Raw genomic sequence first — 26,901 nt, 5'->3', positions numbered from 1 at the left:
TAAATATTATGCATCTTTATTTTTCAGTATAAGGTCATCCTCAGTATGTAATAAACAGGTGTACAGAAGGCGAGGGTGAGCCTGGAGATAATATATAACCACCTGCCGCTCTCATTACTAAAAAATTAAACTGCACCAAAGGACAGGACCGTTTATTCTTTATGGCACATTTTGTGTGGGAAAATAATGCAAGTTAACGCCTTTAAATTCTTTGAATTCTGTAGACTTACCTACTGTAGACCTATACAAAAAATGATCAGAACAATAAAAAACAAATGATATCTAATCCAAGAAAATCAGATGGATGAAGTCAAGCAGAGTGACGGTGATGAAAACATTTTGTTGTAGCTTATGTCGAGTTTTCTAAAAGTGCACCAAATAGCATAAGGACATACAAAACTCACCTTCAACATTTTATCTTATATAGTCTGTAAAATCTGATATAAATCTGTGGGTATGTATACAGGAAACTGACAAGTCATAAACACCACAACAGTGAGATATTATCTGTCAAGCTTTCTGCTTTTAGTTTAATCACAATTATTTATTACTATCATATTCTTCTTGGTTTACAGAAAATGCTTCATTTGCTCATTCACACATTGAAAATGGAAAGAGTTTGTGACAGTCTACAGCGAGTCAAAGGAAGCAGCTAAAGTCCAGGGTTATCCTGTAAACATGCTTTACAGTGGACTCCATAATGACATCATCCGAACACGCTTACCTGTAAGGGGATGTACATATTCGACTTACTTGTGAAGATGACCGACTTCAGCTGCGTTGTTGCACACAATTTAGCAAGGCTGTGAAGTTAAACCAACACCGCACCGGTTGCCAGTACTCGCTTGTGATTGGTCAAACGGCTGATGGGCGGGACGAACGCTCGCCGTCCGGCCTCCTGACGGAGGTAACTGCAAGTTCACGTTGGGTCAGGACAGTCTTATTTTGTTTACCGAGAGGAAAACAGCTCGGACGAAATCCTCCTCTTTAAATTGACGGTAAAACGGGAGCTTAAGAGTTCTGCTGGTGAAGGTGAGTGTTAAGCAAGTCTGTATTTTAGGTGTAACTGTATCTGAACATCACCAGTCTGTCCAGGGAGGTTGTAATGGAGGTAGTTCTCTACGCAGTATGCAGCAGTTCAAACTCGTCTCCACTGATTTCACCCTGATAAAAAGTTTTTATGCTACAGCTGTAAGGGTTTTGTTAAACTAGGCCAGGAACATTGCAGACTCAACATAAAGTAGTGCCTACTTTATGCTACATATTACAAAAAAAGTTGTTTAGAAATGTTACCTTTTTAAACCGGTTGAATGTAGTGAAAATGTATTTTGTGGTGTCTTGATCAGGCCTGGTGCAGTTTCATGTTACATAAGCTGTGGTTGGCAAAGTCCATGACCCTATTCTCAGGAGACTAAACGTGATCTGATGAAAAACTACAGAGAAGTGGTCCAAATGAATGAAATACAGTACTCATTCCTATAAATAGGTTAAACTTGGTACATTCTCCCTCCTGAAAAGCAAAATGAGGGAGTGACTGTTGACAGATTTTGTGGGTTTGTGCCTCAGACAGTGGAGCTGAGATGTTGCAAACCAAACATGTCTTGTCCCCATGTTTCAGACCCAGAATGGCTGCTCTGCGTGGTCTGAGGCCGTGCCGCTCCATAGGCATCGCTGTTTCTCGTCTTCACACCAGCAGCCGTTCCTCTGCTAAACAGCATTACAAAATGCTGGTTCTTGGAGGAGGAAGTGGGGGCATTGCAATGAGTGCACGAATGAAGAGGATGATGGGAGCTGAGAATGTGGCCGTTGTGGAGCCCAGTGAGGCAAGGACCTATACGTTTATGATCATACACTGCTCAAAAAACATAAAGGGAACACTTAAACAACACAATGTAACTCCAAGTCAATCACACTTCTGGGAAATCAACCTGTCCAGTTAGGAAGCTACACTGATTGTGAATCAATTTCACCTGCTGTTGTGCAAACGGAACAGACAACAGGTGGAAATGAGGCAATTATCAAGACAACCCCTATAAAGGAACGGTTCTGCAGGTGGTGACCACAGACCATTTCTCTGTCCTCGTCCTTTCTGGATGATTTTTGGTCACTTTTGCATTTTGCCAGTGCCCTCACAGGTAGCATGAGGCGGTGTCTACAACCCACAGAAGCTGCTCAGGTAGTGCAGCTCATCCAGGATGGCACATCAATGCACGCTGTGGCAAGAGGGTTTGCTGTGTCTGTCCGCACGGTGTCAAGAGCACGGAGGACAGACCAGGAGACAGGCCGGGACACCAGGAGACGTGGAGGGGGCCGTAGGAGGACAACAACCCAGCAGCAGGACCGCTATCTGCTCCTTTGTGCAAGGAGGAACAGGAGGAGCACTGCCAGAGCCCTACAAAATGACCTCCAGCAGGCCACTGATGTGCATGTTTCTGCTCAAAGTGTCAGAAACGGACTCCGTGAGGGTGGTACGAGGGCCCGACGTCCACTAGTGGGGCCTTTGCTTACAGCCCAACACCGTGCAGGGCGATCGGCATTTGCCAGAGAACACCAAGATTGGCAGCTTCTCCATCGGCGCCCTGCGCTCTTCACGGATGAGAGCAGGTTCACACTGAGCACATGTGACAGAGTCCGGAGATGCCGTGGAGAACGTCCTGCTGCCTAAAACATCCTCCAGCGTGACCGGTTTGGTGGTGGGTCAGCGATGGTCTGGGGAGGCATTTCTTTGGAGGGCCGCACAGCCCTCCATGTGCTAGCCAAAGGTACCCTGACTACCATCAGGTCCCGGGATGAGATCCTCAGACCCATTGTAAGACCATATGCTGGTGCAGTGGGCCCTGGGTTCCTTCTGATGCGTGACGATGCTCGGCCTCATGTGGCTGGAGTGTGTCAGCAGTTCCTGCATGATGAAGGCATCGACGCTATGGACCGGCCTGCACGTTCCCCAGACCTGAATCTAGTCGCACCACAGACTGTCCAGGAGTTGACTGATGCTTTGATCCAGGTCTGGGAGGAGATCCCTCAGGAGAACATCTGTGGTCTCATCAGGAGCATGCCCAGGCGTTGTAGGGAGTTTATGCAGGCACGTGGAGGCCACACACACTACTGAGCCTCATTTTGACTCGTCTTGAGGAATTTCCACAGAAGTTGGATCAACCTGTGATCTGATTTTTCCACTTTTATTTTGAGTATGATTCTGAATCCAGACCTCCATGGGATAATGATTTTGATTTCCATTGATCATTCTTATGTTATTTTGTTCTCAACACATTACACTGTGTAATGAATAAAGATTTTCAACTGGAATATTTCATTCATTGAGATCTAGGATGCATTGTTTAAGTGTTCCCTTTAAAAAATTGTGGCTTTCATTTATTTCACTTTTACTTCCTGTTTACATTTTTATAATTTAAATCCATCAGAAACAAGATAGTATTTTTACTGTCCTGCAAAACTCATCTGTAACATCTTTTAATCTTCTCCAGATGCATTACTATCAGCCAATATGGACCCTGGTTGGTGCTGGTGCAAAGACTGTCACCTCATCAGGTCGTCCCACTGTCAGTGTTATGCCGTCGGGAGTGAAGTGGGTGAAATCTAAAGTTCAGGAGATACACCCAGACTCGAATACTGTCCGCACAGACGATGGGACTGAAGTAAGTTTGCTTTGCGAAACTGTTATCTGATAGTGTGTAAACTGCAGTTATAAAGTTGCTTAATGGTGTGTCATCTACTGGCTTATCATTTAATGGCAGTGTGTACATAAAGTTGAATATTTTGAAATGAGATGATGATTGATGTGCATTTAGCCCAAGCTAAACTTTTCTTTCTCTCTACAGATCTCCTATGAATATCTGATTGTGGCTCTTGGTTTACAACTCCATTATGAGAAGGTGGAGTCATGCTTTTGCCTGTCTCCAGTAAAATGTAGTTATTGTCTGTATAATTTTATTACATCCCGAGAAACTTAGACTGTGTTTATATGTAGATCAAAGGACTGCCAGAGGGGTTTGAGCATCCCAAGATTGGTTCAAACTACTCAGTCCAAACTGTGGAGAAAACATGGAAAGCCCTGCAGAACTTCAAAGAGGGCAATGCTGTGTTCAGTTTCCCAAATACTCCTGTGAAATGTGCTGGAGCTCCACAGAAGATCATGTACCTATCGGATGCCTTTCTCAGAAAGGTACTTGAACTGTGGGTGTAATGATAATGGACTAGAGTTTGAAAGATCAACTGAGGTTGTATAAAATCTAATCCTGATATTTCGATGCTCATATTTAAGACAGGAAAAAGGGAAAAGGCCAACATAATATACAACACATCGCTACCTGTGCTCTTTGGGGTCAAGAAATATGCTGACTCACTGTGGGACATTGTGAAACAGCGTGACCTCCAAGTGAACCTTAGGCAGAACCTGATTGAAGTGCGGGCAGACAAGCAAGAAGCTGTGTTTGAAAATCTTGACAAACCAGGTGAAACCAAAGTGTTTGAGGTAACTAACTTTAGCTGTAACTTTCACTGGAATAGTAGTATAGACTTGCTTTGTCTAAGGACATCCTGTTGTGTCATGTGCTGTTTAAGTTCCCTCCACTTTAAAGATTAAAAAACTTTTAATGCAGCGTCATCAACAACATAACAGACTAAACATTTTCCCCTTTTCCACCTAAATATATAAAAGATTAGGAAAGACAATCTGGTTAATAACTCATGTTTGCTTATTTAGTATGAAATGCTTCATGTTACACCACCAATGGGACCCAATTTGACGATTAAAGGCAGTTCACTGGCCGATGAGGTTGGCTGGTTGGATGTCAACAAAGATACCCTGCAGCACAAGACGTATCCAAACGTGTTTGGGATCGGAGACTGTACCAACCTTCCAACAATCAGAACTGCTGCCGCGGTCGGTAAGTGACTGTTGTCACTTGAAAAAAGGGCATCAAGTAAGGGGGTCTGAATTCTTTCTGAAGTGACCATATACCAAGCTAAAAACCCTTTTTCTTTTTCAGTGTGTAGGATGTTGGTGGTTTTAGCCCCACTAGCAGCTCCAAGGTTGACATTGTCCATTTGTCTATTTGTCTGTCTACAGATCAGCTTTGATCCAGAGGCAATTATATAAACAATTGAGTGAATTGTTGTAAAATGTAGCACAGATTAAATGATATGTTAACATTTTATTGTAACCAAATTAATGTGCTAACAAAGAATTATGTGTTAGCGTTGAGCACGAAGCACAGAGGATGATGAAAATGTTGCCAGCGGTACATTCGCTTCAATATAAGCAAATCATCTTTCTTGCACTACGGAGTTTTACTAAAGCACACATCAGCTGCATGCTTGGACTCGGGTGGATGTATTCAGGAAATAGGCAGAGCCGCCCTAATGATGCTTATTAGGTCATTTAGCAGTTTAAAACCAGCAGTGGATATTGTTTTCAATAGCATATTTGTAAAAGAAGAACAACCTGTTCGGCATGTGTCCTTTTTGCTCAGTGCATGCTGGGAAAGGCTGCAGCTTCCAGCAAACAAAAACAGGATTGATCTGTCTGAATGCTTTAACCCAGTGTCTGTGTTGGGTTAATCGCAATAACATCATGTAAGTACTTTGCAAAAAATGTTAACTTAAGTTTTCTCTTTTAGCTGCACAGACTGCGATCCTGAACAATACTATCAGCAAAGTACTGAAAAATGAGAAGCCAGATAAGAAGGTAAGTGACACATGAACGTTGAATATGAGTCATGTTATAACTTCCCCGTTAGAATCACCTGTTGAAAAATATGCAGATGCATAATCAGTCATTTTCTTGTTTATAGTATGATGGCTACACGTCATGTCCGTTGGTCACAAGCTACAACACAGTAATTCTGGCAGAGTTTGACTACAATGCACAACCACTGGAAACATTCCCCATCAACCAAGCCATAGAGAGAAGACTATGGTATTACATGAAAGCTGATTTTATGCCTCCCCTCTATTGGCATGGACTTCTTCGGTACGTATATAGTTAATTAACAAGGTGTTGACAATCGCTCCACAGCAGCTGCTACATGTCTTTATTTCTCTTTCATCAGGGGTCTGTGGGGCGGACCGGGACCTTACAGGAAACTCCTTCATCTTGGGATGAAATGAAATCTCACTATCAGTTTGCTTATTAAAAAAGTTATTTCCTGAAGCTTTCAGGAAAAAATTAGCACATTAATTATTATTAATTAATTATTCATAAATGGTGGACACATGGCTGGAGTGCTCATATTTATGTCTTGAACATAACTCATCATAGTTATGATACAATTAAAGTAAATGGCTCATATAAACCTGCATATACAGAAAGTACTACTTTAATGTTAGCATACATTTAAATTAATCTTATCAGAGAGCTGCTCTCAGCTGCTTATAGGTCAATCTTTCGTTGTTTTGACGACACATTGAATGTCAGATCCTGCTGCTTTTATCAACCTCTCATGCAACCAATTGGATTTTTATTGGTGCAGAGAACAAACTTTTGGAGAGTACTCTTATTCCATATTGATTTACACCCTTCAGTGTTTCAGTGTTATTTTAGAAGCTTATGATATTTCAGATTATATCAGTATTTTTTTGCTTTTCTTCTTAAGTTTTTGGATTTAATCACTATTTAAAGCATGTTGGTAATAATTAAGATGCATAATTTGCTGTCTTTTTATTTAAATTACTAGTAATGCTTTAAAGGGACAAGGAAGTCATATTTATATAATTTCTTTTAAATTATTTTTTATTTTTTTATCAGTTTGTCCTTCTTCAGACAATGTACCCTCTAATATTTATATTACAGCGCCCCCACTTGGTGTATTTGTAAAAGCCAGGATACACTGCAGATACAAACTCATGCATCTGTACTGATCTAACAAACCCATGGTAAATAAAAAGACAAGGACTGATTTCATTTTTGCACTATATTACTGTACCTGTTTCACTATTAATATGAAACATCTAATATAGTGATGCTGGGTCTTTGGTTGGTAATAATAATAATAATAATAATAATAATAATGACCATATTAATGGTTATCTTTTCTGCGAGGAGTTGAGTTTGTTTTCTTTCATCTGACAATAATACACTTACATATCAATTGCCATCATATCTGTAAAATGATTGGAAGATGAAGAAAAACATAAATGCTGGCTCAAATTTAAAAATACAACTTCTACATTAAGACAAATGGGTTGGCCAAAATATTAGGAACGCAGCAGTTTCAACAGAAATGAATCGTAGCTGAAGAATGAGACTATATTAGTTTTACTACTACTTATACTTTTTGGTGTACTGAATGGCTATAAACTGGTAACTAGGCTCATCATGATAGCTTGTGATCCATGGTTTTAAAATGAAAAAATTATACACCAACAAACTTTGATAAGCCACACAGACATGTGTCATGGCCACCGAATATACAGTGCATCCAGAAAGTATTCACAGCGCTTCACTTTTTCCACATTTTGTTATGTTACAGCCTTATTCCAAAATGGATTAAATTCATTTTTTTCCCCTTAAAATTCTACACACAATATCTCATAATGATAATGTGAAAAAAGTTTGTTTAACATTTTTGCAAATCGATTAAAAATAAAGAACAAAAATATAACACGTACATAAGTATTCACAGCCTTTGCTCAATACTTTGTTGAAGCAGCTTTGGCAGAAATTACAGCCTCAAGTCTTTTTGAGTATGATGCTGCAAGCTTGGCACACCTATTTTTGGGCAGTTTCTCCCATTCTCCTTTGCAAGACCTCTCAAGCTCCATCAGGTTGGATGGGGAGCGTCGGTGCACAGCCATTTTCATATCTCTCCAGAGATGTTCAATCAGGTTCAAGTCTGGGCTCTGGCTGGGCCTCTCAAAGACATTCACAGAGTTGTCCTGAAGCCATTCCTTTGTTATCTTGGCTGTGTGCTTCGGGTCGTTGTCCTGTTGGAAGAAGATGAACCTTCGCCCCAGTCTGAGGTCCAGAGCGCTCTGGAACAGGTTTTCATCAAGGATGTCTCTGTACATTGCTGCATTCATCTTTCCCTCCATCCTGACGAGTCTCCCAGTTCCTGCCGCTGAAAAACATCCCCACAGCATGATGCTGCCACCACTGAGCGGTGCCTGGTTTCCTCCAGACATGACGCTTGGCATTCAGGCCAAAGAGTTCAATCTTTGTTTCATCAGACCAGAGAATTTAGTTTCTCATGGTCTGAGAGTCCTTCAAGTGCCTTTTGGTGAACTCCAGGCGGGCTTTTTTTCAGGTAAAAAGATTTTCTTTCAATAGTAGATTGTGGTGGAATTGCTCGGCTGTTTGGTGGCACTAAAGGGACTTTTTGACTTAACGAATATTCAGCTGTATTTAGAAATTATAGCAGTGTCGATGAGGGTGAGAAACAAAATCTTCAGTTATCTGCAGGGTTTTTTTTTCGGCACAAATGGTCCAATATCAATATTGAACTGTTTACGAAAAAGAAAATCTTAAACCCTTTATGTCACCTCAATTATAGTTAACACACTGTCATATTAACATTAGTGTATCATTTGGTTACTAATTTCCAGATTATTTTTTTTTTAAATTTACGCTATTTCTGATTTAAAATAATAATAAAACATAATTAAGATTCGTGATAACCAAGTGATTTTGTTTCTATAAAACTTGAAACACAAATAATATCAACGTAAGACAGGGTTTGGGTTTGACCCTTTAAGGGTCCTGCTGCCACGTGTTTATCAGAAAGTGATCAATAAAACAAGACACGAGGAAACAAACAACACTCGTGTTTAGATCGGGTGACATTTCTAAAAGCTGCAAACTAAATTGTCATCGGCCTCTTTTGCCCAAGGATCTGTGGACATGTCATTAACGTCACAAAAGTGACATAACACCTGTCAGTTTTCTGCCTGTACTGTAATCACAATGATTTATATGTCATTCTTCATTGTTTATAGAAAAAGGCTGCATCCGCTATTTTCAAGCACTTACACGTCCAGAGTTATCCTGTAAACATGCTGTCCAGTGGACTCCAAACACGCCAACCTTTCAAGTGCCTTCGTGCCAACTTATTCGTGATGAGCAGAGCTGTGAACTTTTCGACAACACACAGTAACATAACGAAAACACTACGGAGACATACTTGTGACGAGGACCGGGGTTTGCTCCGTTGTTGTGTGAAGTTCAGCTGACACCGCAGCGGTTGTCAGTTACTGTCAGTCAGAGGAGAACGCTTGTGATTGGTCAAACGGCTGATGGGCGGGACGAACGCTCGAGGCTTCAATTTGATACGCGCTCCATCCGGTCTCCTGACGGAGGTAACCGCAAGTTCACTTTGGGTCAGGACAGTCTTATTTTGTTTACCGAGAGGAAAACAGCTCGGACGAAATCCTCCTCTTTAAATTGACGGTAAAACGGGAGCTTAAGAGTTCTGCTGGTGAAGGTGAGTGTTAAGCAAGTCTGTATTTTAGGTGTAACTGTATCTGAACATTACCAGTCTGTCCAGGGAGGTTGTAATGGAGGTAGTTCTCTACGCAGTATGCAGCAGTTCAAACTCGTCTCCACTGATTTCACCCTGATAAAAAGTTTTTATGCTACAGCTGTAAGGGTTTTGTTAAACTAGGCCAGGAACATTGCAGACTCAACATATTACAAAAAAAGTTGTTTAGAAATGTTACCTTTTTAAACCGGTTGAATGTAGTGAAAATGTATTTTGTGCTGTTTTTGTCAGACCTGGTGCAGTTTCATGTTACAATATTTGTATTATGTCAGCAGACTAAAAATGTGATCTGATGAAAAACTACAGAAAAATGGTCCAAATGAGTGAAATACAGTACTCATTCCTATAAATAGGTTAAACTTGGTACATTCTCCCTCCTGAAAAGCAAAATGAGGGAGTGACTGTTGACAGATTTTGTGGGTTTGTGCCTCAGACAGTGGAGCTGAGATGTTGCAAACCAAACATGTCTTGTCCCCATGTTTCAGACCCAGAATGGCTGCTCTGCGTGGTCTGAGGCCGTGCCGCTCCATAGGCATCGCTGTTTCTCGTCTTCACACCAGCAGCCGTTCCTCTGCTAAACAGCATTACAAAATGCTGGTTCTTGGAGGAGGAAGTGGGGGCATTGCAATGAGTGCACGAATGAAGAGGATGATGGGAGCTGAGAATGTGGCCGTTGTGGAGCCCAGTGAGGCAAGGACCTATACGTTAATGATCATATATTTGCGATACTGTATCGCTGTAACAAACTACATTTCAAATGATGAAAAATTGTGGCTTTCATTTATTTCACTTTTACTTCCTGTTTACATTTTTATACTTAAATCCATCAGAAACAAGATGCAAAACTCATCTGTAACATCTTTTAATCTCCAGATGCATTACTATCAGCCAATATGGACCCTGGTTGGTGCTGGTGCAAAGACTGTCACCTCATCAGGTCGTCCCACTGTCAGTGTTATGCCGTCGGGAGTGAAGTGGGTGAAATCTAAAGTTCAGGAGATACACCCAGACTCGAATACTGTCCGCACAGACGATGGGACTGAAGTAAGTTTGCTTTGCGAAACTGTTATCTGATAGTGTGTAAACTGCAGTTATAAAGTTGCTTAATGGTGTGTCATCTACTGGCTTATCATTTAATGGCAGTGTGTACATAAAGTTGAATATTTTGAAATGAGATGATGATTGATGTGCATTTAGCCCAAGCTAAACTTTTCTTTCTCTCTACAGATCTCCTATGAATATCTGATTGTGGCTCTTGGTTTACAACTCCATTATGAGAAGGTGGAGTCATGCTTTTGCCTTTCTCCAGTAAAATGTAGTTATTGTCTGTATAATTTTATTACATCCCGAGAAACTTAGACTGTGTTTATATGTAGATCAAAGGACTGCCAGAGGGGTTTGAGCATCCCAAGATTGGTTCAAACTACTCAGTCCAAACTGTGGAGAAAACATGGAAAGCCCTGCAGAACTTCAAAGAGGGCAATGCTGTGTTCAGTTTCCCAAATACTCCTGTGAAATGTGCTGGAGCTCCACAGAAGATCATGTACCTATCGGATGCCTTTCTCAGAAAGGTACTTGAACTGTGGGTGTAATGATAATGGACTAGAGTTTGAAAGATCAACTGAGGTTGTATAAAATCTAATCCTGATATTTTGATGCTCATATTTAAGACAGGAAAAAGGGAAAAGGCCAACATAATATACAACACATCGCTACCTGTGCTCTTTGGGATCAAGAAATATGCTGACTCACTGTGGGACATTGTGAAACAGCGTGACCTCCAAGTGAACCTTAGGCAGAACCTGATTGAAGTGCGGGCAGACAAGCAAGAAGCTGTGTTTGAAAATCTTGACAAACCAGGTGAAACCAAAGTTTTTGAGGTAACTAACTTTAACTGTAACTTTCACTGGAATAGTAGTATAGACTTGCTTTGTCTAAGGACATCCTGTTGTGTCATGTGCTGTTTAAGTTCCCTCCACTTTAAAGACAAAAACAAATTAATGCAGCGTAATCAACAACATAACAGACTAAACATTTTCCCCTTTTCCACCTAAATATATAAAAGATTAGGAAAGACAATCTGGTTAATAACTCATGTTTGCTTATTTAGTATGAAATGCTTCATGTTACACCACCAATGGGACCCAATTTGACGATTAAAGGCAGTTCACTGGCCGATGAGGTTGGCTGGTTGGATGTCAACAAAGATACCCTGCAGCACAAGACGTATCCAAACGTGTTTGGGATCGGAGACTGTACCAACCTTCCAACAGCCAAAACTGCTGCCGCTGTCGGTAAGTGACTGTTGTGTCATGAGTTTGAACATTGTTTCACCACAACGCTGTAAAGTACGCAGTTGGCACACAGCTCATAATTTGATATCGTGCTAACTGCTTGTTCTTTTTGTGATTTTAAAGCCACTGTCCTCAATAACTTTATTGCACAATCACCTTTTTACACAGTACCATAAAACATAGACCGCACCCTTTAAATTTGGTAATGTCAGGACACTTCTTAGAGTATCTGACAAGTTTTGTCATTACCTTAGTTAGGTTAGGTAGGTTAGGTTAGGTAGTTACTTTATTAATCCCCGAGGGGAATTTTTTTTCGCTACAGCAGCCTACAGAAGCAATAAGATAATAATAGAATAATAGAAAAGCAATAAAATAGCAGTAAAATAGCAGCAAAAAAATATTAAATGCACTGTATATACAGTATATACAGTACAGTATATATCTATATATATTATATACAAACAACCAAGAAACACAGTCAACAGTGTTATTGTTGTGTGATGGATTTTGCCAGAGGTGAGTTATTGTACAGTCTTATTGCGGTCGGCAGGAATGATCTCCTGTATCTGTCCTTGTGACAACAGAGCTGGAGGAATCTTTTGGAGAAAGTGCCCCGCTGTCCCTGCAGCAGGTGGTGGAGAGGGTGGTCAGGATTATCCAATATGGATAATAGTTTGTTCAGCGTCCTCCTCTCCACCACCTTTTCCAGACTATCCAGTTTGTAGCCGATGATGGAGCCGGCCTTCTTAACCAGTTTGTTAAGTCTGTTGGTGTCGCCGGCTCCAATGCTGCTCCCCCAGCAGACCACAGCAAAGTACAATGCACTGGCCACAACAGACTGGTAGAACATCTCCAACATCTTGCTGCACACATTGAAGGATCGAAGTTTCCTCAAGAAAAAGAGTCAACTCATCCCCTTCTTGTAGACAGCGTTGATGTTGGTCTTCCAGTTCAGTCTGTTGTCGATGGACACACCAGGTACTTGTACTCCTCCACTATGTCCACCTCCTCTCCCAGAACTCTCAGCGGTTGTGGAGCCGTTGTCTTCCTCCTGAAGTCGACCACCATCTCTCTGGTCTTGGCCACGTTCAGGAGCAGGTGATTTCTTCCCGCCCACTCCACAAAGTCCTTCACTACTGCCCTGTACTCGTCCTCCCGTCCATCCCTTATACACCCGACCACTGCAGAGTCATCAGAGAACTTCTGCAGATGGCAGGACTCTGAGTTGTACTGGAAGTCAGTTGTGTATAAGGTGAACAGGAAGGAGACAGAACAGTCCCCTGTGGAGCTCCAGTACCACTGACCACCGTATCAGACAGCACACTGCCCAGACGGACAAACTGTGGTCTGCCTGTCAGGTAGTCAGTGATCCAGGAGACGGTGGACGCGTCCACCCCCACCACCCGCAGCTTCTCACTCAGCAGCAGTGGTTGGATGGTGTTAAATGCACTGGAGAAATCAAAGAAAGTGATTCTCACAGAGTCACCGGTCCCATCCAGGTGAGACTGAGCTCGTTGCAGCAGGTAGATGATGGCATCGTCCACTCCCACATGAGGCTGGTCCGTAAATTGCAGCGGGTCCAGTGAAGATTTCACCAGCGGCCTGAGGTGGGCCAAGACCAGCCTCTCCAGCACCTTCATCACATGAGATGTGAGGGCAACCGGTCGGTAGTCGTTGAGGCCAGATGGAGTCGTCTTTTTAGGGACTGGAACCAGGCAGGACGTCTTCCACAGCACCGGGACTTCCTCCTGCTTCAGGCTCAGGTTGAAGAGGTGTTGTAGGACCTCAGCCAGCTGGACGGCGCAGGTCTTCAGGACCCCGGGGCTGATGCCGTCAGGCCCTGCAGCCTTGTGCTGGTGGAGTCTCTCCAGTTGTCTCCTAACCTGGCCAGTCGTCACAGAGAGGGGGGTGGGAGAGGGGGTCAAAGGTGTCGATGGAGGAAGAGCCCTTTGAGATTGAGGGCTCTATGCAGTTCACCAGAGGGGGAGGGGGGAGGCAGCAGAGGTGTTTGGGAGATGTAAGGTGTGGAGGAGACAGATGAGGGTGGTGAACTAAACCTGTTGAAGAAACAGTTTAGCTCATTGGACCTCTCCAGGGAGCCCCCTGGTTGTCTCTCTCTCCCCTTGAACCCAGTAATCTCCTTCATCCCGGTCCACACCTCCCTCACGTTGTTCTGCTGGAGTTTTGCCTCCAGCTTCCTCCTGTAGGAGTCCTTGCACTCCCTCATCTTCTCCTTCAGGTGGCGCTGCACTCTCCTGAGCTCGTCCCTGTCCCCAGACCTGAAGGCTGCTTTCTTCTTATTAAGAAGAACTTTCAGGTCACTGGTGATCCACGGCTTATTGTTGGGGAACACAATAAGTTATTATTATGTTTAATTTTAAATGTACCATTACATTTCACAAAGAATTTTTTTTGCATTTGACACAAACACATGGAGAAAAGTTGTATAACTACATTCCCAGCTAATGTGTAGTTCCTGTGTTTGTGCAATTTCCTCAGCAACCAATTTTGCAGCAGTCAAGCTTCGAGTCTTCTTCAGTAAATCTCTTAATGCTTTGGACACCTCTTTTTAGACAGTTTATCTCATTCTTCCTTGCAGACTGTCTCAAGCTTGCATCTTCAGGTCCCTCCACAGATGTTCTGGGTTTAAGTCTGGGCATTGGCTAGGCTACTCAAGGAAAGAGACTTTACTGGAGTGGCACTAGTCTCTTCAGCTTGGCTGTAGGCTTCAGGTCATTGTCATTGTAAACGATGAACCTTAAATAAGTCTCAGGCTGCTGCATTCAGGACCAGGTTTTCTTCAAGGACCTCTCTGTATTTGACTGCAGTCATTCTCCCCCAATTTTGACCAGTCTTCTTGTCCCTGCTGCTGAGAAACCGATAGCGTGACACTGCCACCACATGCTTTACCATAGGGGACGGTACAGTCCTGGGACACGCTGCCTTCATGGCATGCGTACCTCGCTGTCCTGCTGCGGCTCACTCGCTTTTGTGTATGCCGACCCTGGCAGGGTGTGTGCTGTGGCGCTGATAGTGCCAGCCCTGTCTCTGTACATTTGAGTTTTCCTTTTCTTGGCCGTCAGGGATTAAATGTTTGAGGTCCACAGAGTGAAGAGTTCTAACCAAAAACCATTCACTTGATTTTTGTTCACCCTCGTTCAGAGAAAGACACACAAACATGAGACAGAGACAGAGAGATAGCGAGAGGTAGAGCACACTGGAAAAACACTGGTCTTCACCTGTTAAATTAATTACATATTATAACAAGTCTATGTTGGCTTTCTGCTATGATTAAATAGTTCACATGTGATCACAGAACTTTTCCTTGTCTATTTTTGCTGGTAAACACGTGTCCTACGTGAAAAAGAGGTGTCTCGCCTGTTCTCTAGACGATGTGCATATCAGGCAGGCTGTGTGGTTGCTCTTCCCTGTAAACGTGGGTGCTGAAATAAAATGTCAGACTTTCCTTGACTACCACACACAGGCAGTGTGTCCCGGGACTTAACCAGGTGATGAGTAAAGCGATGATGATCATGAACTTTAGTAGAATACACAGACCATTAAACCCCTAGTTATGTCTCAAAGATTATTAAAGCAACATATTCAGGAAATAGGCAGAGCCGCCATAATGATGCTTATTGGGTCATTTAGCAGTTTAAAACCAGCAGTGGATATTGTTTTCAATAGTATATTTGTAAAAGAAGAACAACCTGTTCGGCATGTGTCCTTTTTGCTCAGTGAATGCTGGGAAAGGCTGCAGCTTCCAGCAAACAAAAACAGGATTGATCTGTCTGAATGCTTTAACCCAGTGTCTGTCAAACAGTACAATAGTGTCTGTGTTGGGTTAATCGCAATAACATCATGTAAGTACTTTGCAAAAAATGTTAACTTAAGTTTTCTCTTTTAGCTGCACAGACTGCGATCCTGAACAATACTATCAGCAAAGTACTGAAAAATGAGAAGCCAGATAAGAAGGTAAGTGACACAGGAACGTTGAATATGAGTCATGTTATAACTTCCCCGTTAGAATCACCTGTTGAAAAATATGCAGATGCATAATCAGTCATTTTCTTGTTTATAGTATGATGGCTACACGTCATGTCCGTTGGTCACAAGCTACAACACAGTAATTCTGGCAGAGTTTGACTACAATGCACAACCACTGGAAACATTCCCCATCAACCAAGCCATAGAGAGAAGACTATGGTATTACATGAAAGCTGATTTTATGCCTCACCTCTATTGGCATGGACTTCTTCGGTACGTATATAGTTGATTAACAAGGTGTTGACAATCGCTCCACAGCAGCTGCTACATCTGTCTTTATTTCTCTTTCATCAGGGGTCTGTGGGGCGGACCGGGACCTTACAGGAAACTCCTTCATCTTGGGATGAAATGAAATCTCACTATCAGTTTGCTTGTTAAACTTTCTTTTCTAAAGCTTTTGGAAAAAGTAGCACATAATAATTCATCATGAGGTAAAACATAGATGGCTAAAGTGGTAATAATAATGATATCTTGAACATAACTAAGTGTCGTAAGTTTGATCAAGTTATAGTAAATTTTAAATATTAAAATCTAATTTAAACCTGCATATACAGTCAGTGCTACTTTAATATTAGCATAAAGTTAAACGAATCTGATCAGTTGCTCTGTTATTTATAGGTAAATCTTTTTTTTGTTTTGACGACACATTGAATGTCAGATACTGCTGCTTTCATCAACCCCGCTCTCTCATACGAGCAATTCGATTATTATTGGAGCCGAGAACAAACTTTTGTTCAATATTTTTATTCCATATTGATTTAGCGAACTTTTAGAAGCCACTTCATTTGAAGAGGGACTCTCGCAAACTTTAGTCAGCTTCTCTGCTGAGTACAGGCTACAGCACATGTCCACATGGTCCAGATTCATGCAACAAATTGAGCCCATATTGTTTTCTTTAAACTCATAACTGCCATGTGTTTTATGTGCAAATTGCAGTGTAAATAAGCAAAGCAAAATCTTGATACACGCCTCTGTTTTGTTCGGTCGTCTCTGCAGAATGTTGTAGGAGCGCCTGACTCCACAGCTGTAAGCAGTTTACCGGTCATTAAGAATGTCATGTTGACAGTAGTCATTAATCAAAGTGTACAAATATACTCTGTTCAAGATCGCTACACTTGGACACTACAAATTGTGTGTATTGGTTTAAAAATGTCATTATATTAGAACAAAGATTCAGCTGTCTTTAGCTTAAAAGCTAAAGTGTCCACTCTGTGAAAGCGTCTTTTTACCAGCACCATCATTCATTCTACCAAACGTTCTGTGAGTTGTGTTTGGGGTTGCTTGACCTTTAACACAAACTACCAAAAGGGTTTTTTCATATATTTAAACATCAGAGTAAGAGATAGTTTTGTACATGGTGATTATTTTTCTTTGTGCTAAACTGAGTTTTAACCATCTTGGTGACTATACAGTCAATGTTATATTGAAAAAAAGTATCATCGTTATATTATAAAATGACTGTAAACGTATAAACTGAAAATACTGGTGAAAAATCAATGTTAATCTTGTTGGACTTTATTTTATTTTTCATCAAATGTCACAGCTACAATATTGAATATTATATGGAGCTTTTTATGCTTTGATTTGTATACAGTTGTATTTACTAATTAATATTACTGTATAGGATCTTAAGTCACATTCTGAAATTGGTAGATACTAGTCTGTCTGTGCTGGTGTCATTGTCCACATTCAAATGTCAAACATGTTGACTTTGATATAGTGTAAATGTAAAGTTCCACTGCATCACGATAATGTAGTAGAAAGGCTTATTTAGAAGTGTCCACGTGTTTTTCCATGTTAACTACACGATTGTCTTCCTTTCCAAGTTTTATCAAACTATTTTCAGGTTGAAGGTTGCATTTATGCTGCTATCTAAGCATCAAAATTCATCACCAGGACAGCACTTGTTAATGCGAACTGGCAGCCCTTGTTGTCAGTGTAAGAATATATAATTTGAGTGTTTGTCTTGTTGATGTCTCCCTTTTAGGGAGCCAGTTTATTCGATGTTAAAATGTGTTTAAATGAACCTCCTAAAGGATCAGAAACTGGCTTGACAGTTTGTTTAAATGACTGATTTTCACCATAATGAATTTGAAAGTCTATTTCCAGGACTATTAACACGGTGCAAAGTTTGGACAGCGGGGACTAGATCCCAGGCTTTTTTTTTTTTAAACAAGACAACCAAATTCCCTGTAAAATTGTCTGTCCCCCATCCATCCCACACCGTATTAATGGCGTCTGCTAAAACGTGTTTTTTTTTTTTTTTTTTTTTATGTTAAAAAAAACTTCTGAGACTCTAGTTAAAAAAAATGCTGTTAAAAGATGGCACATCTCAAATCTCAAATCTGACCATTCAACGTAACAAGAAATAAGATCAACGTGTTTGTGCCTTTTTTTTTTTTTTTTTTTTTTAAATGTTTTTTTTTTAATTTTTTTTTAGCTGCTTTCTTGTAGTCACACAACAGCACCAGCAGGGATTAAATGTGGTAGAGAGCTTCAGCCCCAGCTGCGCACCACCATAGCCATTTTCCTGTCGCCTCCGCTCTCCGCCACGTTGGTTCTCCCTGCGCGAGTGTCGCATTCTCCTGCGCACCGCCAGCGTTGCGTTCGTGCCGAGGCGGGAAATGGCGTCCGGCGGACACGGTTGATCCGTGACGAGCTACCGAGCGACGGACGCAGCTGTTGCAAAAAGGCAACAACCGCGACCCTCCACCTCCACCACCACTTCCACCTCCACTTCCACCACCACCCCCCCCACCCCCTCGACCTCCTATCGGTTGGCCGCCACGGTCGCGTCCGAGAGAGCTGACAACACTGCGGCAAGTTTTGAAGAGCTTCCTCGATCGTCGGTAAGTAGCGAACAACGTCAACATGTAAACAATAACAACAACAACAACAACAAAAATGGTTTGTCCCCCGTGAAACCGCTGCTTAGCTTAGCGGCTAATGTTAGTCGGCGGAGGGGGCGTAGTCTAATGGCTGAACACTATTCAGGCGACGGGAGCGGAGCGACCTGCTATTTGCTTTATTTATTTATTTTTTTACCGAGGGATTAATAAATGACAATCCACGTGTCGGAGCACTAAACATGTTGCCGCGCTGGGGGGGGATGGTGGGGGAGGGGGGGACGTGCGACGTGCCGGGGAGAAGCGGAGCGGGAAAACGTCCCGGTTTTGCTTTCGCTGCCTTTTGGCGTTTTTTTTTGTTGTTGTTGTTGTTTGTTTTGTGTGTGTGTGTGTGTGTGTGTGTGTGTGTGTTAGCCTGGGAGCTAACTGTTAGCTTGTTAGCCGCACAACACGCTTTAGACAGCATCTGGTTTAAATTGGGATTCATTGTATTGAACCAGCGGGTGCGAAGAGGTACGACGAGGGGGTCCGGCTGTGACCGCACACAAACCGCTAAAAACAAACAACAACAAAAACCCGGACGTGGGACGCCCCGCGTCGGACCGGTGCGGTGTCCGGGTGCTACGTACCCGCACTCGGCTAACGTTAGCGGGAGCTGACGTCGTCGGTGTTGAAGCAGCTCGACTGTCCGATGTTACGTAACGACACTCGGCGGTGATGATGACTGACTGCTGGTCGGATCCCGTTTAATAACACACTATTATTACAAACACGCGCCGAGCTCCGGATAGATCATTTGAAGGCTTCGTATGTCCCGATTATCGCCATTGTTTTCCACCTCCACCTACACCTCCACCTACACCGCCCACTCTGCTGCCATACATTTTGTTTGGGTAACAACTTTTGCTCCTAACTTTTTTGTTGTTGTTGTTGTTGTTGTTATAACTTCATTGAGTTGATCTGAACTGACTTGCTGAGCCTCACATTCAGACTGCAGTTATTATTCGCTTGTCTTTTTTGCTCACGTCGGACTGAGTTGATGTAAATAGTACAATACAGAGAGAGTTGTAGTCATTATAATGAATATTTACTTGAACTAGACTTGCCTGCTCAGGAGATAATGGTAATCCTCTTCGCAGACAAAGGTTTTAATGATTTCTTTTGCCGTGTGCTGTAAAAGAAGAGTCCTAAGATTTGAGATTACAAAACTTATAATTGTCCTTTGATCAAATAAAAACATGAATGTGATAGATTTAGATAGATTCAAATCTTTTTGATTGTTGATTTCTAATTTAGATGCCCAATTTTTTCGATCTACTTCTTAAATTGAGTTTCAAGACGGCAAAAGTTCTCCAAAACTGAAAGTTACATGATTTAAAAAGGCCAGTGCACTGACAATGTTATAGTGTAATGTAGAAAACTTGGTATTGAATCTCTGTGACTTTTGTTCTGCAGTTTGTTCAACACGGTCTCAAACCAAAACCTGCATTTAATGCTTTATTAGATTAAATCCAAATTTCTCCACTTCTATTTTCTCCTGTTAGATTTTTCTATGTGACGTCGGAGCATGATGAGGCTGAGAGTGCGTAAAGCTCCTCAGCAGTCGAACATAGGCCGTCGAACCCACCCGTCCCAGGCCAAACGGAGACACAGTGAGGTGGAGCCATCACCGGTGAGAGGGCGAGGCAAAATGCAGAAGAATGAAACAGGCCTGTTCTCCACTATCAAGAAATTCATCCGGGGAAATGCTGTCAAGGTGAGCACAGATCGAGAGTCTTAAAACAACAGTCTGATGCACAAATGAACACTTGTTTTCTGCTGGAGGTTGAGTTTCAGCGGAGGGAGAGTTACGCAAAAGTTGCAAGTCTGGACTAAAGCATCTGTTACATCAGAAGACACTTACTGGATGTGCGTCTTAAGACAACTGAAGCCTCCTGTTAACTTCACATCAACTTTTAGAAAAACACTTTGCAAGGAATGCAAATTTTGTTCACCAACACCTCCGCTGAAGGTGTGTAAGGAAGGAATCTCTTAAACCCAGTAAGAACATGAGGAATGATCGCAGCAGACAAAACGTGTGTCGGTGTTCATAAGGGCACCAGGCTGCTGTTTTAAGACTTCAACTGTGAACATATTTCAACACGCCACCGTTGTCGAACTTTCTCTGTTTTTTTCTTTCTTTCTGGCAGTTGCTGTGAATATTAATTCTAAATAATCAGTTAATGACCACATGTGAAACTACATGATGTGTATATTTTATGGATGACCAGCAAAAAGTTGTGCAGGTTATATGCAATCCTATAAAAATGTTTTCACAGCTTGATAATTTGCTGTTCTTTGTCCACAACCCCTTTCAAACATGCACCACAAGATGTTGATGTTGTGCTTATTTTACACGAGAGTCTCCTGTTGGAATAAGAACCACGTTATCTTTACGTAAAAGTCACATGGACAATTTAACCTTTTCAAAACATTTCACACGTTTGAAGGAACACCACCCCATGCAGGTAAAACATACACAATGAGAAATGAAACGTTCATCTTGTTTGAAGCATTTGTGACTCAATTATATACGTATTTAGTTTAGCATTATTTTGTCAATAGGACATTTTAAAGCTTTGGCGATTGAAAGAGTAAAAATGTATGAAGAAGCGATGTGAATAGTTTGCAACTGTGACTTTGTTTTTCTGTTTTTCAGGTGGAGCAGGATATCCCGGCCAAGAGGAGTCGTATTGATTGTAATTCTGACAGTGATCTAATTACTTCAACACCACAGACTAGAGGTCTTTCCAACAAATCGGTCTCCAGGGTGTGTCGAAAAACTCCAAATAAAGGTATTGTGATAAATAAATAAGCTTGTGTCGAGCCCTTTGACAGCCCTAAAGTCGCATATAGAAAACTGTACCGATATGTTGTTTGTCTGTTGATATTAAAGAGTTGCGTGTGGTTTTTTTATTTGTGTTTCTTTTTAGACACAATGACCTGCAACAGTAAACCCATGAAACCAAACGGTAAACTCGAGGTCCCTGTCGACTCACCGAGCAGCCCGCCGCGCACCACCCTGCTTGGAACTATCTTCTCCCCAGTCTTTAACTTTTTCTCACCAGCAACTAAGACTGGTAAAAAAAAAAATAAACATTTAAAGGCATTAAAAAACACGGATCATTTAGGATTCATACAATTCAAATGAGATCGGAGCCTCGTGAACTGGAGATGTCCTCGTTGACGTAGTTTGTGATGTGTGACTGAAGCTCTTCACTGATGTGTCTGTTCATGTGTGTTCCCTCTTTGAAGCCACTCCGGGCTCCGACTCTCCGGGCCAAGCGATGGAGGCAGAGGAAATCATGAAGCAGCTGGACATCGAGCAGGCGGAGGAAATGCCGAGCAGCACTCTCACCTCCACGGAGGGCATCACCGCGTGTCACATCGGCCCGATGTTACCGCCGAGGCTTCAGATGACCTCCGACACACCCGTAGAAGAAGGACAGATTGTGACTGAAACTGACATGCCCCCTTTAACAGGTGCGACTACTCTCACATCAAGCCTCAGCCCCACTCTGTAATTCAGGATGTCTTGTTGACGTCAGCATCGATAAACAAGGGCAGGTCTATGAGTTGTACCGTAACAAAAATGGCTCTTTGTTTGTCAAGAGCATTACATTCTGATTCTATCTTTGTGTCTCCAGCAGCTCCGGGGTGTATGCCAGACGGCAGCTACCCGCACACGTTACCCTCAGCTCCTGCAGAAACCTCCTACGATGAGGAATGGGAAGTTTTCGACCCGTGAGTTCATCAAAATTAGAGCTTTTTTTTAAAGCAACTTTTAAAGCTCAAAGCCATTTATTTATGAAAAGCTTTGAAAAGGAGTTCAGTAAAAAATTAGAAAACCTAAATGAAGCACTTTTATTGCTCCGATTTTTTAAAATTGAACTTCCAATTCTGCACTAGCGACAGCTCACTGTGATACAACGTGTGGTCCGATTCCACTTGATATCACATCCAAGGTGACATTGCATTTTGGTGTGAGCAGAGCTGGCTGTAGAGGGAAACTTTCAACCAGCAGATGGCAGCAAAAACAGCCTTTGAGCATGTGACGGATCACTCTGTGATGACATGTGACGACTTGTTTACACCACGACTGCACTTCATTGGACGATTTATTTCACTCTTCTGTTGATTCATTCATGGTTTTAACTGCTGGCACTCACATGAAGATAATCTTTGAGCTTTATGGATCCTTTCAGACACAGTAGTGTCTGAATTATTTTGTTTTATTAAGGGGTCAACTTGACATGCAACGTACTGTAGGTGTCCTCACTGACGCCAACACTACTTTTAATTAACTTCTTTTTTTTTTCTTCTTTTTTTCCCAGAATCGTTGCTTATTTTCAGAATAATCACTGTGATTTTTATTAAATCAAAGTTTTTGTTGTGGTTTCTCCGCTTGAAGGTACTTCTTCATCAAGCACGTGCCTCCGCTGACAGAAGAGCAGTTAACGCGCAAACCAGCGTTACCTTTGAAAACACGCAGCACGCCAGAGTTTTCTCTCGTCCTGGATCTGGTAAGCAGTGAAATGTCTCTCGTGCAATTATCTCATATTAAAAGTTAACTGACTTTCAGCAGTTTTTCATACAGATTTTTTTTTTTCTCTCTTTCTGCTGCCAGGATGAAACTCTGGTTCACTGTAGTTTGAATGAGTTAGAAGATGCAGCCCTGACGTTCCCTGTGCTCTTTCAGGATGTAATATACCAGGTACTAAATGTTAAAACGTCATTCTCTAAGCGAAGGGTCATACTATCGTTGCCGCTAAAATTCCTTGTGTTCATTTTTAATCTGAAGGTGTATGTTCGGTTGAGGCCCTTTTTCCGAGAGTTTCTCGAGCGCATGTCTCAGATGTATGAGGTGAGCGGCGTCTTCTTTTATAGAGAGAATCCAACCGTATTTATTTAATCTGACCTGCTCTCAGATTAAATGTTACTCATTTGTTGCTGTGCATTAAAATTTCAGATTATTCTCTTCACGGCTTCAAAGAAAGTCTACGCTGACAAGTTGCTCAACATCCTGGATCCGAAAAAGCAGTTAGTAAGGTCAGTGACATGACTTTAAGGCAGCTTTTTAAAAACCTATTTTGATTTATCTGCTTTGTGAAATGTGTGCCTGGAGTTTAGCTGCAGTGATGAGAATTTAAACGTTAAGGGTCAGTCTAGATTTAACAGGACGTGGAGCTGCAGTGAAGTTAGAGGAAATAATCTGTGATCCAACCAGGCAAACTGATGAGCTTTAATATTCACTCGGACGTGGAAAGGAAGCAAAGATAAACATGTGAAGCTGCTTTCTTACCTTTTTAAACTCCTTAATGAATGGTATTGTACCTGACTTTTTATATTACGTGTGGAGGAGCTTTATATTTGCATTATGGCAGTAACTTCCTCTTCCTTCTTGCTAATGAACAAATTTGAAGAAGAACCTGTTTTGCTCGCAAACATCCATCTGTGTAGTTGGGAAGTTTAAATTCTGGTGGCTAAATTTACAGCAGTCAACCAAATGTTGTTGTGCTCTGTAAAAGCAGAGCATCACTATTTTGGGGCATCGTTTGTTAAAACTATGTATTATTGCATGCCTTAAAATGAGGATAATTCTCTTATTGTTTTTTGTTTTTTTGTTATTTTTTTTTTAGACATAGACTATTTCGTGAGCACTGTGTGTGTGTTCAGGGAAATTACATTAAAGACCTAAACATTCTCGGACGGGATCTCTCCAAGACGATAATAATCGACAACTCACCCCAAGCCTTTGCTTATCAGGTAAAACTTTGACACCTGAAAGTTCAAAAAGTTGCATTATTACCCATGTTTCTGTGTCACCACGATACCAGCGCAGATTTTGTGTCTTTTTCAGCTTTCCAATGGAATCCCTATTGAGAGCTGGTTTGTGGATAGAAATGACAACGAGCTTCTGAAGCTTGTTCCTTTCCTTGAGAAACTTGTGGAGCTGGTATGTACTCGTGACTTTTACACATTTGTCTAATTAGACCAAAACAGTGTACGGCTGCTGCAGCAGCGTGTTATGAATATTCCTTCTGCTTTTCCCAGCGGACAATCTTGAGTTCAGTCTATGACAGGACCCGCGCTGCTCGATGATAAATTGTAGGTTCAATTTTCAATGTGTTTGCTAGTTGTGTGAAGTCAAGCCCCCTTGCTGGTGGAAACGCCACCAAAACACCAGAAAATTAAAACGATAATAAACTGGCAACAGAGTGTATTATTTGTTTGTGGAAGCTGATGGATCTGCTGAACTGCTGAGATTCATGATGCGATATGTAACGCAGCCTGTGAAGCTGACTCGCATTGGTAATGTTGGTGTTGACAGCATTGCTGTGCCGCTGCAGAAAGTCGTTTTTTTTTTTAACATCACTCCATCTGTACTCCCTTCTGTATCACAGAATGACGACGTCAGACCGCAGATCAGAGAACGGTTTCGTTTGCATGACCTCCTTCCTCCAGACTGAGGAGCTCTTGTTCCATCTTCCAGTTCAAAATCGAACCAACATTGAAAAAAGAAAAAAAAAATACTGAAAAAAAGAAGGATATATTTGGGGGATTTCTTCTTTGCATAAACAACATTTCCATTATTATTCATATTTTTAAAGTCATGCAAAAAAAAAAAAAATTGAAAGCTGTTTGAGTCTAAAAGTTGTGGATGTTTTCTACATACCCACTCAAAGCAGACTGAGAACAAACAGACCCCGCTCGCTGCAGCCGGTTGTCCCTCTTTGCTCACTTGTTTTTAGTGCGACCTTGAAGACTGCCTCCTGGAAGGTATTTTGTCTTTAACAACCATTTTGGATTGACAAAACTGAATGTGACGCAGTGTTGGATTATATGGACCTTGTTGGTTACAGCTTGACCACGAACGGCCAGTCAAACCTGTATAATATTCACTCTATTTACCTGTAAATATTTGTACATAATTGTTTTTTTTCTTCAAGGTTTTTAAGTCCTTTTATTTTCACTTTGGATTTTAGTATGTATCCTTTGATTCAGTTGCTTTTATAAACCAACAAAACGTCATTGTGTTTTGTTTAAAGTTGCTGACAAACAGCTGCTTTTCTGTTGTATGCCTGCATTATTCCTGTGATGCTTTACTCCATTACATGCAGTTGTCTGTAATAAGGTGCAGTTTTAAAAATGTATCTTTGGGAGGAAAATGTTTCTGAAATGATATTTTGAAGCTATGAAATGTAAGTTAGGATCGGGGTATCGAGTGAATACAAAGCCATAATGGCCGAATAATAACTTTGGAGATTTGTATTTGAGAGTCCATTTCTGATTTTGACACTTTGATCGTCCTCTTTGATGGGGGTGGGGAGGGTGGGTGAGGTCCAGGCATCTTGCACTTTGACATCCTGCCCTTTGTAAGTTGATGTAAAATCTTGTCACTTTTCTACACGGGTGTGTATCACCTCAATTTGTTATGTGGGGGGAGAAAAAAAAAGAAAGAAATTGTAGCACCAGCAAATTGCCAACATGTTTGCTTTGAAATCTTGTTTTCCAAGACGTCTTGTATGTGGGATCTTTGATGATGTAGGAGTCACGAGTTTTATTGACTATTGAATGATCACTCCTGGTGTATTCAGTGTTACTCAATGGTTTCCTTGAAAATAAAATACATTTTTATACGACTCGGAGCTTCCTACTCCTAATTACAACACAAGTCTTTTGTGTGCGTATCGTGCTACTACGGTAGTGTAATGTGACTGCTGTCCAATGGTGAACTGTGCACAAGCTGTTCTAAAAACGTCACGGATGGTCTCTACGGAGAATCGTATCAAATCAATCCGTCAATGAAAGCATGACTAAGTCTCAGAATCTCATCTGAATCTACAACAAATACAGAAATATATTTTTCTCTGCCACATTTGTGGCGCAATCCCCTTTTTCCTTACAATAATTTCCCAATTAAATTAATCAGGAAGGGCTGCCAGTAGCTGCCTTTTAAGCAGCCTCCATTATTTTAAAAGTCACCCGTGATGTGGGAAGAAACACATTGTCTCGGCATTCAAACATTTTTATGTGCAAATTTGACTTTTATTGCATCAGTTTAAATTATTGGAATGAATTATTTTGAAATGAAACGGTCGATCTCTGGTTTTAAGAGGTACATCTCCCTAATACTATAACAAAATAAGTGCAGTTATTTGCTGATTGTGGGCTTTCTTT

The 26,901-nt window shown here is 41.5% G+C and overlaps 3 protein-coding genes across 5 annotated transcripts; all 3 read left to right on the top strand.

Moving 5' to 3' along the window:
- The first annotated feature begins 915 nt into the window (after positions 1 to 915).
- On the top strand, positions 916 to 6,922 carry LOC138626489 (sulfide:quinone oxidoreductase, mitochondrial-like). Its single transcript, XM_069708153.1, has 10 exons — positions 916 to 1,032; positions 1,619 to 1,823; positions 3,486 to 3,656; positions 3,840 to 3,893; positions 3,989 to 4,183; positions 4,283 to 4,492; positions 4,724 to 4,907; positions 5,640 to 5,707; positions 5,814 to 5,992; positions 6,072 to 6,922. The coding sequence occupies exons 2-10, from the start codon at positions 1,626 to 1,628 to the stop codon at positions 6,127 to 6,129; spliced, it is 1,317 nt and encodes a 438-aa protein (XP_069564254.1). The 5' UTR covers positions 916 to 1,032; positions 1,619 to 1,625; the 3' UTR covers positions 6,130 to 6,922.
- Positions 6,923 to 9,308: 2,386 nt separating this feature from the next.
- LOC138626488 (sulfide:quinone oxidoreductase, mitochondrial-like) lies at positions 9,309 to 18,001 on the top strand. Its single transcript, XM_069708152.1, has 10 exons — positions 9,309 to 9,437; positions 9,980 to 10,184; positions 10,368 to 10,538; positions 10,722 to 10,775; positions 10,871 to 11,065; positions 11,165 to 11,374; positions 11,605 to 11,788; positions 15,696 to 15,763; positions 15,870 to 16,048; positions 16,130 to 18,001. The coding sequence occupies exons 2-10, from the start codon at positions 9,987 to 9,989 to the stop codon at positions 16,185 to 16,187; spliced, it is 1,317 nt and encodes a 438-aa protein (XP_069564253.1). The 5' UTR covers positions 9,309 to 9,437; positions 9,980 to 9,986; the 3' UTR covers positions 16,188 to 18,001.
- Positions 18,002 to 18,325: 324 nt separating this feature from the next.
- On the top strand, positions 18,326 to 26,363 carry ctdspl2a (CTD (carboxy-terminal domain, RNA polymerase II, polypeptide A) small phosphatase like 2a). 3 transcript variants are annotated; one of them, XM_069708148.1, is made up of 13 exons: positions 18,326 to 18,684; positions 20,226 to 20,437; positions 21,380 to 21,515; positions 21,654 to 21,800; positions 21,976 to 22,203; positions 22,368 to 22,464; positions 23,132 to 23,243; positions 23,348 to 23,434; positions 23,522 to 23,584; positions 23,690 to 23,769; positions 24,360 to 24,486; positions 24,581 to 24,676; positions 25,125 to 26,363. In XM_069708148.1, the coding sequence occupies exons 2-13, from the start codon at positions 20,249 to 20,251 to the stop codon at positions 25,188 to 25,190; spliced, it is 1,428 nt and encodes a 475-aa protein (XP_069564249.1). In that variant the 5' UTR covers positions 18,326 to 18,684; positions 20,226 to 20,248; the 3' UTR covers positions 25,191 to 26,363. The 3 variants fall into 3 exon arrangements, with proteins under 3 accessions (XP_069564249.1, XP_069564252.1, XP_069564250.1); XM_069708151.1 differs by having other exon boundaries at positions 18,327 to 18,684; positions 22,371 to 22,464; XM_069708149.1 differs by lacking the exon at positions 18,326 to 18,684 and adding an exon at positions 19,062 to 19,574.
- Positions 26,364 to 26,901: the final 538 nt, after the last annotated feature.

This window comes from Brachyistius frenatus, unplaced genomic scaffold, assembly GCF_029030835.1.
Source record: "Brachyistius frenatus isolate BFR_SWC_R1_liver_20210118 unplaced genomic scaffold, ASM2903083v1 Contig_74, whole genome shotgun sequence".
In the NCBI taxonomy this organism is placed as follows: domain Eukaryota; kingdom Metazoa; phylum Chordata; class Actinopteri; family Embiotocidae; genus Brachyistius; species Brachyistius frenatus.
The sequence above is the reverse complement of the archived record's forward strand: the minus strand, read 5'-3'. Positions and strand labels throughout refer to the sequence as shown.

What these genes read in the sequence shown, in the direction of transcription:
- LOC138626488 (XM_069708152.1), top strand. Translation starts at nt 9,987, where the DNA reads ATGGCTGCTCTGCGTGGTCTGAGGCCGTGCCGCTCCATAGGCATCGCT. An exon ending in GTGAAACCAAAGTTTTTGAG is followed by an intron (nt 11,375 to 11,604) that starts GTAACTAACTTT and finishes TTGCTTATTTAG; the next exon opens with TATGAAATGCTTCATGTTAC. An exon ending in CAAAACTGCTGCCGCTGTCG is followed by an intron (nt 11,789 to 15,695) that starts GTAAGTGACTGT and finishes TTTCTCTTTTAG; the next exon opens with CTGCACAGACTGCGATCCTG.
- ctdspl2a (XM_069708148.1), top strand. Translation starts at nt 20,249, where the DNA reads ATGATGAGGCTGAGAGTGCGTAAAGCTCCTCAGCAGTCGAACATAGGC. An exon ending in TTTCTCTCGTCCTGGATCTG is followed by an intron (nt 23,244 to 23,347) that starts GTAAGCAGTGAA and finishes TTCTGCTGCCAG; the next exon opens with GATGAAACTCTGGTTCACTG. An exon ending in TTGAGAAACTTGTGGAGCTG is followed by an intron (nt 24,677 to 25,124) that starts GTATGTACTCGT and finishes TCTGTATCACAG; the next exon opens with AATGACGACGTCAGACCGCA.
- LOC138626489 (XM_069708153.1), top strand. Translation starts at nt 1,626, where the DNA reads ATGGCTGCTCTGCGTGGTCTGAGGCCGTGCCGCTCCATAGGCATCGCT. An exon ending in GTGAAACCAAAGTGTTTGAG is followed by an intron (nt 4,493 to 4,723) that starts GTAACTAACTTT and finishes TTGCTTATTTAG; the next exon opens with TATGAAATGCTTCATGTTAC. An exon ending in CAGAACTGCTGCCGCGGTCG is followed by an intron (nt 4,908 to 5,639) that starts GTAAGTGACTGT and finishes TTTCTCTTTTAG; the next exon opens with CTGCACAGACTGCGATCCTG.